Source organism: Corythoichthys intestinalis, chromosome 3, assembly GCF_030265065.1.
Source record: "Corythoichthys intestinalis isolate RoL2023-P3 chromosome 3, ASM3026506v1, whole genome shotgun sequence".
Lineage (NCBI taxonomy): Eukaryota > Metazoa > Chordata > Actinopteri > Syngnathiformes > Syngnathidae > Corythoichthys > Corythoichthys intestinalis.
In genome coordinates, this window is record NC_080397.1 from 37,430,915 (window position 1) to 37,448,513 (window position 17,599).

Consider the following 17,599-nt stretch of genomic DNA (forward strand, 5'->3'; position numbering starts at 1 on the left):
CTAAATCTTAAATATCTTATACTAAATCTTAATTTTATATTCATATATATGTATATGAATTTCAAATGTTAAATCTATTATATAATAGATATATAATATATATATAATATATATACTGTATCTATCTAAACCGTATATGTATGTCCCAAATCTTGAAATGAGTCAAACTAAATATTTAACCAATATGCAATAAAAATCTAATGACCGGTGACCAGAAGTAACTAAATAAAAGCACTTTGCGTAAAACAGCTTACCTTAGGTGGGAGCGATGATTAAGTATTAGTATAAATCCTTTTATTGACTATAATTTCATGTAGATAAGCCAAAAGTTCAAGGATGTCCTTATTTATGAAATAAGATTCTAAAATATAGGCTCACATTTCCAATTCAACACATTACGTACGTAAAATTATGCGTTATCTCACTTTAGCTGTGATCTATGACGAAGTATTAGAAGAACTCTGCCTACTAATTATAATTTGATGTAGGTGAGTAAAGATTAAGGATTTCTATTTCCTTTAATCCACTTTTCAAACAGCCTCATGAGATACTCTCAATATTGTTGATTTTGACGGAGGCGGCGATATGCTACGTAAAGTACATAACACCTTATTTAGGTACATTAGCCGTACGTAATCATACGACACTTTAATCTTGTAGTCCTATTTTTTTCTATGGCCATATATGGCGAAACTGTCATTGCTGAAGCGTCATCAAAGCGCAAGTAGCACCTGTCATTAGGGTTTCCACCCGTCCCTTGAAATAAGGAACAATCCGTAATTGGGAATTAAATGTTGGGTTCCGTATCGAACCAATACGGAATATATATCAATACATTTCTATGCATTTTAGGAGTTTTGGGGATGTCCCTTTTTTTCTGCCTGTACAGCTTTGGGTGGGAAGGGGGGCGTCCCGTATTTCTATTTCTGAAAGGTGGCAACCGTACCTCTCATTGTTATATTGCATTGTGTTGATTGGTAGATTTTGATTTTTTTAAAGACATGATTAGCGTATTTGATCCTGCGCACACTATAGCTGAGATGGGAGTCGTCGGCCATCAGAGGAACTGCATTAAAGAGTAAAAGACCATCACATACTTAAAGACAAAACGTCAGCACAAAGAAAGATTACAACTCTGCAATTACATCTAAATTATGTAATGATCATAATATAGTTTATAGATTTTCTTTTCACTACTGAATATTTATTAAATGTATGCTATTCTTAGTAATTAAAGCTGACATGTATTAGTGAAGTGTTACATTCTTGAGACCGAAAAATTTATGTTAATAGATGTGCTTTTTGAAACCTATTTAAAGAATACAGGTAATTGAACAGAAGCTGAAAGATATGCACATATTTAGAATGATATTGTTTGGACAATTTAGATTAAAAAAAAAAAAAAGTTTCAGATTTGAATGTATTTCATTGGACTTTCATGTGATTGTTTTAAAATAAAACATTTGAAAACCTCTGGATGTCAGTTTGTTTTGAACTAGAATGTGTTCCTCTTGTTCTTAGTTGAAGCTCAGTCAAATAGTACAGTAATACAGTGTAGGGCTGTCCTAAACGACTAATTTTCTCCCGATTAGTCAGCCGAATATTTTTACGATTAGTCGACTAATCTAATAATTAAAATTTATTTTTTATTTATTTATTTTTTTTAAACTAATTTAGCAATGAAATTTTTGTTGACACTTATCAATTCACAAAAAACATATTGGAACACTCAAATTATTTATTAAAGTACAAATAAACACGTAAACAACAATAATAAATCACAAATAAACAATGAGTTCAAATGCTGATAGAATTAACTAGTGTAGCATCCCGATTGAAAAGATGGTCTCTTAAACTGATGGTTTACAACTTTTATTCCATCCTTGATGTAAACACACTGTAAGAGCTACGGTGCACACAAATAAAGCAACACAATTAGAAATTAACAAAAACTTTTCACCTTTTTCCTTTTAAACCTTATTTATATATCAATGAATTGCCTATATGAATTGCCTTTACCTTAATTTATTACCTTATCATTGACAATCTCTCCCTTGAGTGCAATCACTGTATATACTGTATATATTCATGACCTTTTAACCTCATATAATTTTCTATACCATAAAATAAACCATAACATGAAATAAACCTTTCAATTAGAATTAAGAACAATACTAATAGCACTTATAAGGCCCATTGTCAATGAAACATTATTATTTAGTAAGGCGACAGCACCCTCTGGTGTACAAAAAATGAAAAAAAAAATAAAAATTACAAACTGCGTGAAGGCGCTTGAGGTGTTTATTCACGGCCGACGTGCAGCCAAGCTTGGCATTGAAGAGACAGGACAGAAGAGTACTCTCCTTTGTTTCTTTGAAATAAGGCAAAGTTTTGGACACTCTGGTGCGCTTTTTTTGGCTTTGTGCCGCTTTCCCCGCTTGCAAACAGAGCATCCGACATTCTAACTTTCCACGCATATATTTTTTTTAACCCTTCATTAACCGTCGACGGGATGTTGTGCTCGTCGACGGATTTACGTCATCGATGACGTCGACTATGTCGACTAGTCGGGACAGCTCTAATACAGTGTATCACAAAAGTGAGTACACCTCTCGCATTTCTGCAGATATTTAAGTATATCTTTTCATGGGACAACATTGACAAAATGACACTTTGACACAATGAAAAGTAGTCTGTGTGCAGCTTATATAATACAGTTAATTTGTTTCCCCCTCAAAATAACTAAATACAGCCATTAATATCTAAACCCCTGGCAACAAAAGTGAGTACACCCCCTAGAAACTCATTCTCTACCATTTTCTCTCCAAAATGACACGTGACTCGTTACAGGAGTGCTGTCAGCATTGCTGCAGAGACTGAAGAGGTGGGGGGTCAGCCTGTTAGTGCTCAGACCATACGCTGCACTCTACATCAAATTGGTATGCATGGCTGTCACCCCAGGAGGAAGCCTTTTCTGAAGACTGCACACAACAAAGCCCGCAAACAGTTTGCTGAAGACATGTCAACAAAGCAAAAGGATTACTGGAACCATGTTCTATGGTTTGATGAGACGCGCGGGCTTTCTTGTGTACCGTCTCTGTCACCGATTGCTGGCTCATGTGGGTTTGTCTTTTAACTAGAGAGTTTAGTGATCTTACAAATGTGTGTTATTGTTATCAATTGCCGTTTTCACTGTTACTGCAAATTATGGGTGACTCTTGACAGCAACCAACTGTAGTTGTCCTTGGACAATCACAACACTTTAGGATAAGAACCTTTATTAATGCCACATGGGGGTTATTTGCACTGTTGTAACAGCAAAGAAAATAAAACATAGAATGCAGGAAATTAATTTTTTCGAGAAGCATTAATGAATGATGCATAAACTATCCAATCCAATCCAACTATCTAATGTACTGAAGGGCAAAACTTGTTGAGCTAGGGTTGGCCAACTTGTTCAAATGAATCAACTGTAGAAAATGGGTTTCACTATTGGTAGTCTGAATGTGTTCAGTCAACTTCTCAATGCTATTCATTCATCTTCAGAGTCACTTATAACATTTCTAATCCAAGGCAGTGCATCAATTTCCAAAGTTTCAACTTATTTAATACAGTAGTGCAATTTTTTTAAAGCAAACAAGCATTCACTGAATGGCAATTCACAGTAGAGGTTATCAGAACGACAGCAAAGCAGATGTGATAGACACAGGTCGATATTCTATGCAGCCACACAAGATACAGAAAATTTATTTGTGCTACTGTGCGTTACTCATGATTCTACACGCCACCGCGGTTATGAGTGCTGCTCCTTTTCCACTTCCATCCTCAGAATTATGGAACGTCACCTTGCACTGCGGTGCCAAATTCTGCAATGTCTCTTGCATGACTCCTGCAAAACTGTAGGTTTAAAAAAAATGAGGGTTAATGTTTTGTGTTTCTTTTTTTTTGGGTCAAATTGTGAGCCAAATAATACGTACTGAGGGTGCATTTTATAAAGAGTGCCGTCAACTCCAACTGTAACAGTGAGCTGCTGCAGGTTGCGATTCTGTCTCATTTTATCAACCACAGCAGCTAAACCAGCACCACAGAGCTGTGCTGCCCGGCGGGAGACAATGCTGCAAACCTCTTTAACGAGGACACTGTCATCACATGTTGAGGTGGTAAGACCAAGGTGCTGCAAGATGCAACGGATCTGACGCATGGCCAGACGATCACTTGGGCAAAGAGAGACAAAATCAATGGTACACAATCAAAGTGGGAATGTTTAGGTAGCTTGACTGTAGCACAAGTTGTAATCTCCAAATACAGACAATAAACAATGTTATTGCTTGAGCACAATCGAACCTGTAAGTACGGCTATATAATATTACTCCTAAACAACACCCACAAAAAAATCAGGAGGATGTTAAAATGCACCATTTCAGGTAAACCATAATTTTAAACTTCTTTACTTTGTAAATTTCACGGTGTCAGCAAATCCCCCCAAAAGTTAAATATAGGTAGCAATGAGAGCCTAAAAAATGTCAATTGCTTATACAGTGGTACCCCTACATAGAAATTTATATAATTCCAGGTCCTAGTTTGAAAGTCGAAATGGTTGTATGTCGAGCGAGATTTTCCCATAAAAATATATTATAATTTGATCATTTTGTTCCACAGCCCAAAAACCAATGCTAAAACCTTCATAAATCCTGCAGGTACAATTACAAATAGCAAAACAAATACATTATAAATACAAATAATAATAATAACAATTATAATAATAATCATAAATCAGTAATGAAAGAATTCACCCGCGGAACTATAGTTAAGGTTACGATGTTCCAGGGGGGAAGGTTTTTGTTTAAGGAAAAAGCTGGAGGTTGTTGGTTTTTACCTGTGCCCATGCTGACTGACTTGTGTGTAACATTGCTGCTAGAATGCCAAAAAAGCAGTATGGCTGCTTATTTTGACACACCGCCTCCCGTCCTTACTCTGCTCTACAACCTTAACTTACAGAGACTGGCGAACGGAGGTCGGAGGACACGGCGGGTGGAGGTCTTTTTACCCTTAATCCATATCAGCGAAAGGCATTCTATCACCTCCAAAATAGAGCTACAGCGTTTAGAGAGAATAGTCGTCCCCTTGGTTGCTTTGTCCATTTTGAAGGCTTCCATCTGCTTGAGGATGGTCTAGATCAGGGGTGTCCAAACATTTAGCAAAGGGGGCCAGATTTGGTGTGGTAAAAATGTGGGGGGCCGACCTTGACAGACGTCCTTTACGTAGAACAATATATTTAAGCAAATTTTAGCAATCCATTATGTTTGTCACATTTGCTTTATTATTATTTTTTAATTAATAATTTCAACAATCTCGCAACCATCCTATGTGGCGTTCTCTTTCGACTCTAGGGCTCTTGCGAAATACCACAGCTGAAAAGTTAAAACTAGCTTCAAGTTGCTTCAATTTCTCTATCTTCCTTGTAATCTTGTCATACATGTCAGCGTGTCTTGTTTAGTAATATCGCCTCACACTGAACTCTAAAAAACAGCAACTGTCTCTTTGCAAATGAGGCAGACACAGTTGTTGCGTATTTTAGTGAAGAAATAGTTGAATTTCCACCTATCCTTGAAGCGTCGGCCGTCGCAGTCAACTTTCTTTTTTTTGTTGATTAACGCCATTTTAGAAAATTGGGAGTAAAAGGTCACACTTGGTAATGTTGCTTAGAGTGCTGCTGCCTTTTAGTGGTTAAATGAGGAGCAGCATTTAGTGTGTATGCTACTTCATATGCTGGTAGCAGTACTGCTGACCAATTTATTAAGTCTGTGTGCGGGCCAGACGTTATTGATTTTATTACAGAGGCTGGGGGCCGGATGAAATTTGACCACGGGCCGCATTTGGCCCCCGGGCCGGACTTTGGACATGCCTGGTCTAGATCGTACACATATTCTGGCTGTATTGTCGAGCCAGTTCACTGACACGCACACCACGCTCATATTTTTGTAACATTTCCTTCTTAATTTCAATGCGAAGCGTCACCTTTTTCCCATTTTTATCACTTGCAGTAGCCTTCTACGGACCAATGTTGATTTTTCTCACAAGAAAATCCACCGTGCTGTCGTCTTGCGAGAAAATGAAATTGCATAAATCGTCATATTTCTAGCATGTCGTCATATGTCGAGACAAATGACAAATCAAATTTTACGTCGGATGTCGAAATGATCGTATGTCGATGCGTTCGTTGTTAGCGGTGTGGCAATACATCAATTCTTAGATTCATCGGGATTCAACACGTAACGATTCGATTACGATTCATAAATGTTCAAAAACGCTAATTTTCCCTAATAACAATGACAGCCGCTGCTAGTGGAACGAAATTCAAGACACGTCTGCTGCCCGGACACCTTAAGGGAGGCACAAGGTTGGGATGGCTGCAGCGGAAGTTACTGAGCGAGAGATTTTCTCCCGTACAAAAGACTCGAAAATACATTTGTGTATGTGACAGGCAAGCAAAGGCTGGTCGTGCTTTGAGTCCTCTTCTGTGCGCAACTTATTTTTTTAGAGAGAGGAGGGAAGAGAGATAGTTCGCAGCTACTTGACTTTCAGGCCAGCTGTAGGTTCATGTGATAATTGGAAAATGTCCCTAACTCCAAAAAGGCGCACCCGCAAAATCAGCTGAATCCTTAGTCCTTCTCATACAACAATACGGCTGTATAGTGAAGAGGACTCCTTCCTCCATACACGTCACAGCGCCCTCTTTCTCAACTCGAGACTGTTGCCGGAAGTCACTCATTTTCATGGCGCAGGATTCAAAAATTTCTAAAAATATAGCGATCGCTTCCACACACATCTACGCGGTCCATATCATTCAGGAGCATAAAATACCGCGTGTATTATGAAATAAACATGCTTTTTCGTGTCACAGGCACTTTAAGGGCAGCTTTTTGTTGTATGGGCATGTTTCCATCATTCCTACTGAATCATTAGGATATTTTAAATACATAATGGACATAAATTTGTTCGGCTACTTTGATAATTAATACTGTATGATGCTTGCCTGGCACAGCCAGACTATTCTCCCTGTATTTTTCAAACACTGTGAGAAATAGTCTGGGACCCAGCCCATTAACGGCCTCTCGAGCAAGGTACAAAATCAATCGTCCAATCAGATTTGCTTATTTGCGTGACGTGTTCTTAACGAGTAACGTCACTCTTGCGCGCCGAAAGTCGTGTCTACAACAACACAGATGGCGAACGGGAAAGCCGAGAATATGTTCCAATCCGCGGCAAAACCAGTTTTAAATGACCAAAAACACATCGAAACAAGTCATTGACAACAGTCAACATGGCTCGCGCTAGCCATGTTGCATAAACTTCTCCATTCTCACGCTAATTACTTGTCACTTTAACAACGTCACGTCTGCCCGTCGCTGATTGGTCCACTCTGCTGTCTGTTTGCTGTGGCTTGCTCCGCCCTCGGAATTTGATCCGCCGGACGGTCGCCAGACTCAATCACTGGAACAGCGGTGAGTCTGGTATACCAGACAAGTATGATGCATCTATAATTGTGATAATTGTAACCATCGTCAATACCGTGATCATTGTTCAATGATCGAATCGCAGCAACCTGAACTGTAATCGTTATGTTGAGGTACTACTGAATACCGAATAGCTGAAAGGCCAACATTTGACAAGAATGGGACAGCATTTCTATTTCTAAACTTGATAAACTGTTCTTCTTGGTCCACAGACGTTTGCAGATTGTTGTAAGAAGAAGAGGAGATGCTTCACAGTGGTAAAAATGGCCTTGTCCAAACTTGAGATTTGTTGAGACCATGGAATTTAAAATCAACATATGTTCCCCCCCTCTTAGAAGTACACATTTTTTTTCTCACTTTACAATTTTGATCTGTCATCTGTTCAGAGCAAACATTCACTGAAGCGGGTTTGTCTGTATGTGTATGTGTCCGTAGTGAGATGGGGAACAAGGAGTGCAATCATCATTTCAAGTCTGAAAACGGAGATAACTGAAAATTATGCGGTGTGTCTTGTGCTCAGTGAAAATACGAACAGTGCTTATCAGAGGTACACTAAGAAATACACTTCTACAGACTTTATGTGACATTCTATTTCAGGCAGACACACTTTTGTGAAAACAGCAAGTCCTCGAGTTACGAACGAATTCCGTTCCTACGCTGGTGGGCGATGTAACCAGAATTTCCGCGTAATTCGTACTTCACTGGTAAAGTCGACATTTAGGTTAAAATACTTTGTAGATAAAAAAGTGAAATGTTTTAAAGTTTTCTCCAAAAAATGCTGTTATTATTTCTAAGAGGTGATTGGAATGATAGGATTTTCACCTTTTTTTTTTGCAACTGAAAGCACGCAACACGGCTACTATAACATGCAGCTGACCCAAACAAAACCAACTCACCCATCCCTTCCACTCTTATTCCAGTCAGACATGCAGTGCGTTTAGGTACAGCCCATTAAACACAGCACTCAACATTACAACCTGAAACATATGTCACCTGATTTGTTACATTACTGTCCTTATTTCTACGGTATGTGAAACAGAAGTTGTTTGGTTTCTCAGACTTTTCACTGCTGGCGATGTGTGAAAACAAAACTAGATTTGGCGATGGACAATGCACGTGCGACTGTGTAACTTTGGTCTGAACATAGCAAATCTTTACCGATGTTCGTTGGTGTTCCAACCTTCTCCATTCTTTTCTATGATGTTCACATTTCTTTCCATTGTAATTGCTTTTCTTTTGGCTGGACCTAGAACACCCAGCTTTCTTTTTTTGGGGGGGGGGCCATAATGTGAAAAAAAGGAGGGTCAAAAGGCAAAGATACCAGTGGTGGAATGTAACAAAGTAAAAGTACTCCGTTACGAAGTCAAAGTGCTTCGTTACGGTACTTAAGTACATTTTTTGTGTATCTGTACTTTATTTGAGTACAAATATGAAGTGGTACTTTTTACTTTTCTAGATTTTACAAGACGCATCTGTACTTTTTACTCCACTAGTTTTCAAATTGTTACCTGCGTTACACGTTACTTTAGTTTGTTTTGTTTTTTTCATTGTGAATTGATAGTTTAGTTTTCAAGCCACTGGTGCAATCGATAAACCCAGTGCAACTATTGACTAATCCGAGCAAAAGGAAGTACCTGAAGTACTGAAGTACCCCATCCGCCATTGTAGGAGTGTGCCGCTGCCCTGCCCACAGCTAACGGCAGTTTACTTTACGGTTTACGGAATTCGTCAGCGGAATTAGACCGATTTTCTTTTCGCGTATACATATATTTTCATGATGTCGAATGAACATAAATGTTCCGTCATCAACTGTGCCAACAATAGCAGGAAAATCCTACGATGGAAGAAGAAAGTGTTCCTGCATCAAGCCTGCCTGTGTATGTTGCCATACAGTTCGCATCGATTTCCTGGACGGGCAAAGGACCAAGAAGTTTGAGTGAGGGTGAGTTTTTGTTAATAAAATTGAATTTCTTTGCAGCTGGATTGCTTCATTAAGTGTTTTCATCATCAAGTACACTAGCACTAGCCACCAGGGGTAGTTGTAAACACAGGTAGTTGGCTACTGTGTGCTTCATATTTGATTGAATGAATAATAACTGAGACGATGCAGCATGTGCAGATGTGTATTTGTTGTACAACACTGAATCTCATAATCGCCTAAAGCTACAAATTGTATTTCTCAATGTGGGCATCTAACGTATAAGCTAACGTGCCAGCTAGTTGGGCTACCCAGAGCAGAGAGAGCTTTTTCATCTTTCATAATTTTTTTTATCTGGGCCAGTGGGAATGGGCATTTAATGGTGTATTGTTGGGTTCACTTACTGTATTTACTGATTGTATTATTGTTTACTGTTCAAGGTATGTTGAATACATTTAATTGATGGCAAACCAACTAAAGGGGACCCCTACTCAGTATTGCACTTGGGATATAAACATCATTTTGTAAAATGTATTCCTTTTCCTGGCATATTCTTATCACAGGCTGTGGGGCACGGAATATTATGGGATGTGCAAAAATCGAGAAAAGCCATTTAAAAAGGAAAGTTGTATTTTTTTCTTCTGTCTCTTTACACAGGGGATAGAGACATCTGTCCATGCCCCGCCCAAACGAAGATTTTTTTGCATACCACACAGTCAATACCTCGGTGGTTAACAATTGTGCTGCTGAATCTACTCATGCAGAAGAGGATCTCAACAACCTGGAAAATATTCATCTGCAGAAGTGTGATGCCAGCATCCAGTAGCCAGATCTCACACACCACAATCTGTTTGCCTCCAGGAGTTACTTTAGACACTTCCTGAGCATGAAGTTAAACAAACGCGTCGCTTATCAAATGTCAGAATTTATGTGGCTAGAGCTATTAGGAGATCAAGGTTTTTTAAATTTTGAGTAATGTAATCTCTGGTAGGTTACAACATGTTAATGAGATCCTAGCTATTTGTGCAGGAGTTTTGTTATTTGCAACCTCAGTTAATCTGGGAGGAAACCGAAGGAGAAGAATCAGAGTTGGAAATTCATGAGCAAGAAGGTGATTTATATTTGTGGGATATGGCAGAGGAGATAGAGGAGATTTGAATGATCAAACATCAAATGGAAAAAAAGTTTTCTATAATAACATGTAAAACGTTTCAACAGTAAACAGCATGAAAGAACACTTTAACCTGATTTTTTTTTTTTTTTTAGTTCACATTAATTAAAGTCCAGACTGGTACTTGAGTCCAAACACTGTTATTACTCCATGTGATATTCTGGTTGCAATTGCTGGTAGCAGCTGCTCAAAGTAAACCTTTAGATGGAAAATGTGGTCTTCAGTCCACTTATAATTGTATTTTTTCCATTCACATTAATAAAAGTCCTTGAGTCTACACTTTCATGATTCCATGTGTTATCCTGATTGCATTCTTTGGAAACGTGCATGAAATCAAGTCTGCATTGAATGACACTGAGCTGCTACTTTAGGCGTTTCAACACTTAATTTATAGCGGGGGCGACATACACTAGTCAATATCGTAATTGAGCACTACAGGCAGCAACACAAGAACAGGCAAGATTAGGCAGGTGAACAAGATATTTACCAATAAAAACCAACAGTCAGAGCAGCGTGCCTTCTGATGGTGCTTTACACTCTTGTACAGAGTTAGGGTTTTACACCTGATGCTTGCAATCCGCCATTAAGCAAAGTTGTGGAGTTTTTTGAGCTTGTTAAGCTTCTGTTTACAGTGCAGTCAATTTTATTGCTCCTTTTTTCCATTCTGCACAGTTTTTAATAAAATTGAGCCGTCAATGAATGAATTTTCTGATTCTTTCAATATTGGATCAGATCTCCATATGTATTATATGTATATCACACTTTTGCATCAGGAGAAAATACTATTACTTTTTACTTAAAATTTTAAGCAAGTACTCTTGTACTTTTACTTGGGTAAAATTTTCCTTAGGTACAGTACTTTTACTTAAGTAAATTTTCTGCCCCTGTAACTGTACTTTTACTTCAGTAAAAAAAGTGAGTGCTTCATCCACCACTGAAAGATACTCTGAGTGCATAAACATAGACAAGCACTATCCACTAGCTAAGCAGAAACTATGGTGCCGGAGACTAAATGGAGGACAAAGCACGGGTGTTGTAAAGTTGAAAAATCGTAAGTCTAGGACAACGTAGCCCGAGGACTCTGTAGTTCAGATCATTGCACATATTTCTCTAAATAAATTCCATTGACTAGCGTTGTTGTTGGTAGAAATAAGTGCAAGTAGAAAGAAAAAAACAAAACAAATCAACAGTGAGGAAAGACTCACCTTTCAATTTGTGACAGGAATTTTGTCTCAAAGATGCCCCAGGTCTTGAGTCGCTCAGACTGTTTCCCTCGAAACAGTAAGCCCTTTGCGGTGAAATCCAATAGCACATGTCTAACTATCTCCCCCAGGTACATGCCACTGATCATCTTCTCATACCTTGATGGGGGGGAATGGATGGATTACATTACATTAAGTAGGAACTTAATTTGCCGAGGTTGGTTGTTTTCGTGAGAAAACTAAACAATATCTACTCTTAATGCACTACATTAGGCTAAGGTCACACTGCACTTATGAATTAGAACTGATTTGTCTGCTCTTGATTGACACACGAGGCCATGCTTGCTTCTGTGAACTCACGGAGACACATCACGTTATCACGGTTATCACATTGCATTTAACATGAAAGTTGATTTGTTTGTTGGAATAGGAATGACTAACCTCCGTGAAGTTGGCCCCCCTATCAGATGCAAATTGATAAAAAAATTAAAAATAATTAGTTTGTGCTAGGTTTGTGCTCATTCGTGCTGAAAGAATTTTCATTTGTGCTGCTATCGTTCTTGAGATATCAACAATTCTTTTTTAGGTCAATTGAGGTCAACCAGTCCCCACATTTTGATTAAAAATCGCTAAAAATTGTGTCAATCGTTTGTGCTGCTATCGTTTTTGAGATATTGATATATTAATTTCGAGTGATGACGTCACTCACGCAGCCCCCAATTTATTGCAAAATGGACCCGAAATGGTGCCATTCGTTTATGCTACGTTTGTGCTTGTTTGTGATGTAAAAATTTCAGTTTGTGCTGCTATTGTTTTATAGATATTGAGATATTAATTTCTAGTGATGACGTCAATCGCAGCAACTCCTTTGCGGCTGACGAAATGTACCAACTCTCTCAATAACAGAGGGGTGTCCCAACAACTAGCGCAAATGCAGCACAAACGAATGGTACCCCTTCGGGTCCATTTTGCAGTCAATGGGAGGCTTGAAATATTAATTTCGAGAGATAACGTGACTCGCAGCCCCCTATTTACTGCAAAACGGTTACTGCAAAATGGACCTGAAGGGGTTCCATTCCAGCCCACCATTTACTGCAAAATGGACCAAATGGGGTGCAATTCGTTTGTGCTACATTTGAGCTTGTTCTTGGGATAACCCTCTGTTGTTGAGAGTTGATACGCTTCGTCAGCCGCGACAGCGTTGCTGCGATTGAAGTCATCACTCGAAATTAATATCTCAATATCTCAAAAATGATAGCAGCACATATGAACATTTTTACAGCCCAAACCAGCACAAATGTAGTCCAAACCAGCACAAATGTAGCACAAACGATTGACACCATTTTTGGTCAAAATCGGGGGCTGGTTGACCTGAGATTGACGTATAAAAGAATTGTTAGTATCTCGAAAACGATAGCAGGACAAACGAATAACATCATTTTTCGAAAAATTTGCGTCTGATGGGAGGCTAAGTTCACGGAGGAGAATGACCTGACCACTTCGAAAAATTCCATTTTACAAAAGAAAAATCTGAATTGAGCATGGTGCAGTGTGAACATAGACGAAAACATTGACCATCAATGGAATGGAAAACCCTTTGTGTGCAGTACCTCTGTTTTCCAGGATTGTTAGAGGAGGCATCAACAAGACGATCGAAGTTTGTGAGGATACCATCTAGTTCGCCGTTTTCACCAAATGCTCCCCATTCCATATTTACACACATGCGCCCTTTATCACCATCAACCATTTCAATATTCTCCATCTCCTCCATGTAACAGGCATTGGTCCCCGTGCCTGATATATAAGTAGGCAATACATTTAATTACTTATGGCGAAAATACAGAACAATCTGCACCAAAATAATTCCCATGTTTTTATTCATTTATTTTAATTCCTATTAAAACAATAATAATAACAACAAAAGAGAAAGACACTTACCAACAATGAGTCCCACCTCACACTTAGGGTCCTCATAACCACAAGTCATCATGGTTCCTACAGTATCATTAACGACCGCCACAAAACTTAAGTCAAATTCCTGCAAGCAATAACACTAATCAGAGGGTAATTGGTTTAAATTTAATATCATAATTGAAATGTGTTCTATCCTGCAGTAAATTGTATTAGTAGATGAAAACTAAATGAGAACAAAATTAGATACAAGTCTGCAGGAGAAAATCGGAGCTATATAATCCTTCTAAAAAAATTAGCATATTGTGATAAAGTTCATTATTTTCTGTAATGTACTGATAAACATTAGACTTTCATATATTTTAGATTCATTACACACAACTGAAGTAGTTCAAGCCTTTTATTGTTTTAATTTTGACGATTTTGGCAAAAAAGTCCAGAAAAAACAAAAATTCCTATCTCAAAAAATTAGTATATCATGAAAAGGTACTCTAAAGAAGCTTCTAACCTAATCATCTGAATCAACGAATGTACTCAAAACCCCTGCGAAAGATTCCTGAGGCTTTTAAAAACTCCCAGCTGTTACAAGCCGCCGTCAGCGGCACTGATTTAGTCATTTCATATCCTGTTTTATTTTGTTAGGGTACTCTCTATTCACTTCAGTCAGCTTTTTCATCCTCCCCTAATCACCTGAGTGCCTGCACCTGTTTCCCATTAGATGCACTCCTTAAATACCCCTCTTGTCTCTTGTCATTTGCCAGTGCATTTTCAGTGTTTAGAGATCATTTGGAAACTACGCCACAAACAACCTTGAAGTTAAGTTTTTTGCCTTGCTATGTTTTGCCTTTGACTGTTAGTGTTGGAACTTTGAATTTTGTCATCACATTTCTTTTTCTGAATTAAATGTTTATTGGACAGTGCTAATCTCTCGTCTTGTGCATCTGAGTCTAGCCGTGTGTGCCCCAGTCCTTGACACCAGCCTGGTTCATTACTCAAAACCGCAATCATGCGCAAGACTGCCGACCTGACTGCTGTCCATAAGGCCATCACTGACAACCTCAACAAGAGGCCAAGACACAGAAAGAAATTTCTGATGGCCATCATTGACACCCTCAACAAGAGGCCAAGACACAGAAAGAAATTTCTGATGGCCATCATTGACACCTTCAACAAGAGGCCAAGACACAGAAAGAAATTTCTGATGGCCATCATTGACACACTCAACAAGAGGCCAAGACATGGAAAGAAATTTCTGAGTGAATAGGCTGTTCCCAGAGTGTTCAAGGCACCTCAGTGGAAAGTCTGTGGGAAGGAAAAAGTGTGGCAGGAAACCCTGCACAATCAGAAGAGGGGGCTGCACCCTGAGAAAGATTGTGGAGAAGGGCCGATTCCAGACCTTGGAGGACCAGCAGAAACAGTGGACTGAGTCTGGAGTAGAGGCATCCAGAGCCACCGTGCACAGGGGTGTGCTGGAAATGGCAGAAGCACCTGACCTAGGCTACAGATAAGCAGCACTGGACTGTTGCTGGTCCAATGTACTTTTTTCAGATGAAAGCAAATTTTGCATGTCATTCGGAAATCAAGGTGCCAGAGTTTGGAGGAAGGCTGGGGAGAAGGAAATGCCAAAATGCCTGAAGTCCAGTGTCTAGTACCCACAGTCAGTGATGGTCTGGGGTGCCATGTCAGTTGCTGGTGTTGGTCTACTGTGTTTTATCAAGGGCAGGGTCAATGCAGCTAGCTATCAGGAGATTTTTGAGCACTTGATGCTTCCATCTGCTGAAAAGCTTTATGGAGATGAAGATTTCATTTTTCAGCATGACCTGGCACCTGCTCACAGTGCCAAAACTACTGGTAAATGGTTTACTGACCATGGCATTACTGTGGTCAATTGGCCTGCCAACTCTCCTGACCTGATATAATTAATTGAAGGTAGACTTATTTTGTATTAAAAAACACTTTACTGTGTTGGTCGAATGAAATATGCAAATTTTTTGAGAAAGGGATTTTTGGTTTTTTTTAAATTTTTTTTGCCTAAATCCTCAATATTAAAACAATAAAAGGCTTGAACTAGTTCAGTTGTGTGTAATGAATCTAAAATATATGAAAGTCTAATGTTTATCAGTACATTACAGAAAATAATGAACTTTATCACAAGCAAATTTTTTGAGAAGGACTAGTACAATAAATTCGCGGGGTGGCGTGGCTCAGTGGTAGAGTAGTTGTCCCCCAACCCAGACGTTGTGGGTTCGATTCTTCGCCCTGATGAACTCGCCTAAGTATCCTTGAGCAAGATACTGAACCCCATGTTGCTCCTGGTGCTGCGTCACCAGTAGGTGAATAGTGAGATAGTGTAAAGCGCTTTGAGCGCCTTGAAAGGTGGAAAAGCGCTATATAAGTATAACACCAACACCAATAAATTAACACCTCTTTAGAAATCTACAATGCTTTAAAATCTTCTGAGAAATATTGTATGTTCAAAAATATTTTTGAAGGTATATGTATATATATATATATATACAGTGGGGAGAACAAGTATTTGATACAATGGGAATACCCATTGGCAGTGTATCAAATACTTGTTCTCCCTACTGTGTGTATATATATCTATATATGTATATATATAGATATTAGAGATGTCCCGATACGATATGGATCGGATCGGACGCCGATATGGGCAAAAAAATGCGCATCGGCATCGGATCGGAACACGGGAAAAATTCCGATCCTGTTTTTTTTGGGGGGGAAGTCCGGTCCGGGTTTTCCAGCACACACGATTTACATAATCCATTCCAGTTTTTGCTTCGGTTTCCCTAAAATCCGGTCCGCATTTTACGGCACACCTTCAACACATTACCATCTCCCAATTTACCGAGAAACTTTATCGGTAAAAATGTCAGCTGTGTGGGATCATTTCACCTTAAAGGACGACAAAGAAGAAGAGGCAGAGTGCAACATATGCCACAATAAAGTCAAGTGTGGTGGTAAAGCTGTAAGAAGTTTTAATACAACCAACCTAAGCAAGCATTTAGCGAAATACCGCCACAAACAATATGAGGAGTATGTTAAGATCATCATGAGATCATTAGTAGAAACACCAACAATACTCGCACACTTTTTTCTGTTGTTGACAAACTGACAAACCCACAAGCATCAATACCTCAGGAATTGGCATCTGAGGTGTCCTGTAATGATTTTGCAGCATTCTTTACACACAAAGTACTAAAGATTAGACAGACTGTGTGCAACCCCAGATTAACAATTGTTACACTAAATGCCTCCCAAAATGTCCCCCACGTCAATCTTAGACAGTTTAGCCTCTTGGACTATGCCACTTTAACAGAAATTGTGTGAAAGCCCACAACATGCTGCCTTGACATCCTTCCTTCAAACTTTTTCAAAACTGTTTTTCATTGCATAGCCCCAGACATACTTCAGATTATAAATACTTCTCTCCAAACAGGAGAGTTTCCACAGACTTTAAAAACTGCAGTAATAAAACCTCTCCTAAAAAAACCTAATCTGGATACCTCAACCATGAGCAATTACAGGCCAATATCAAATCTGACATTCCTGGGGAAAATTATCGAAAGGGTTGTGTTCGAACAGATCCAGACTTTCATGATGCAAAACAATCTTTTTGACTCATTTCAGTCTGGACTTCGGCCACAACACAGCACCGAGACCGTGCTTATCAAAGTCCGAAATGATATTCGTCGGAATACCGATGCAGGCAAATCATCTGTTCTGTTACTATTGGATCTCAGCGCCGCATTCAACACGGTTGATCACAACATACTACTCAGCAGATTGGAACAGTGGGTAGGGCTTACTGACACTATACTTCAGTGGTTCACATCCTATTTACATGATAGGGATTTCT

General features: G+C 38.9%; 1 protein-coding gene across 1 annotated transcript in view; it reads right to left on the bottom strand.

Moving 5' to 3' along the window:
* Positions 1 to 1,720: 1,720 nt before the first annotated feature.
* Positions 1,721 to 17,599, bottom strand: part of hk2 (hexokinase 2) — a 78,036-nt gene continuing 62,157 nt past the window's right edge. Inside the window, exons 14-18 of the mRNA XM_057831749.1 lie at positions 13,747 to 13,846; positions 13,419 to 13,602; positions 11,812 to 11,967; positions 3,978 to 4,214; positions 1,721 to 3,897 (exon numbers count right to left, since the gene is read on the bottom strand). Coding sequence (XP_057687732.1) covers positions 3,756 to 3,897; positions 3,978 to 4,214; positions 11,812 to 11,967; positions 13,419 to 13,602; positions 13,747 to 13,846 — 819 coding nt within the window. The 3' untranslated portion in view covers positions 1,721 to 3,755. The remainder of the gene's footprint in view (positions 3,898 to 3,977; positions 4,215 to 11,811; positions 11,968 to 13,418; positions 13,603 to 13,746; positions 13,847 to 17,599) is intronic.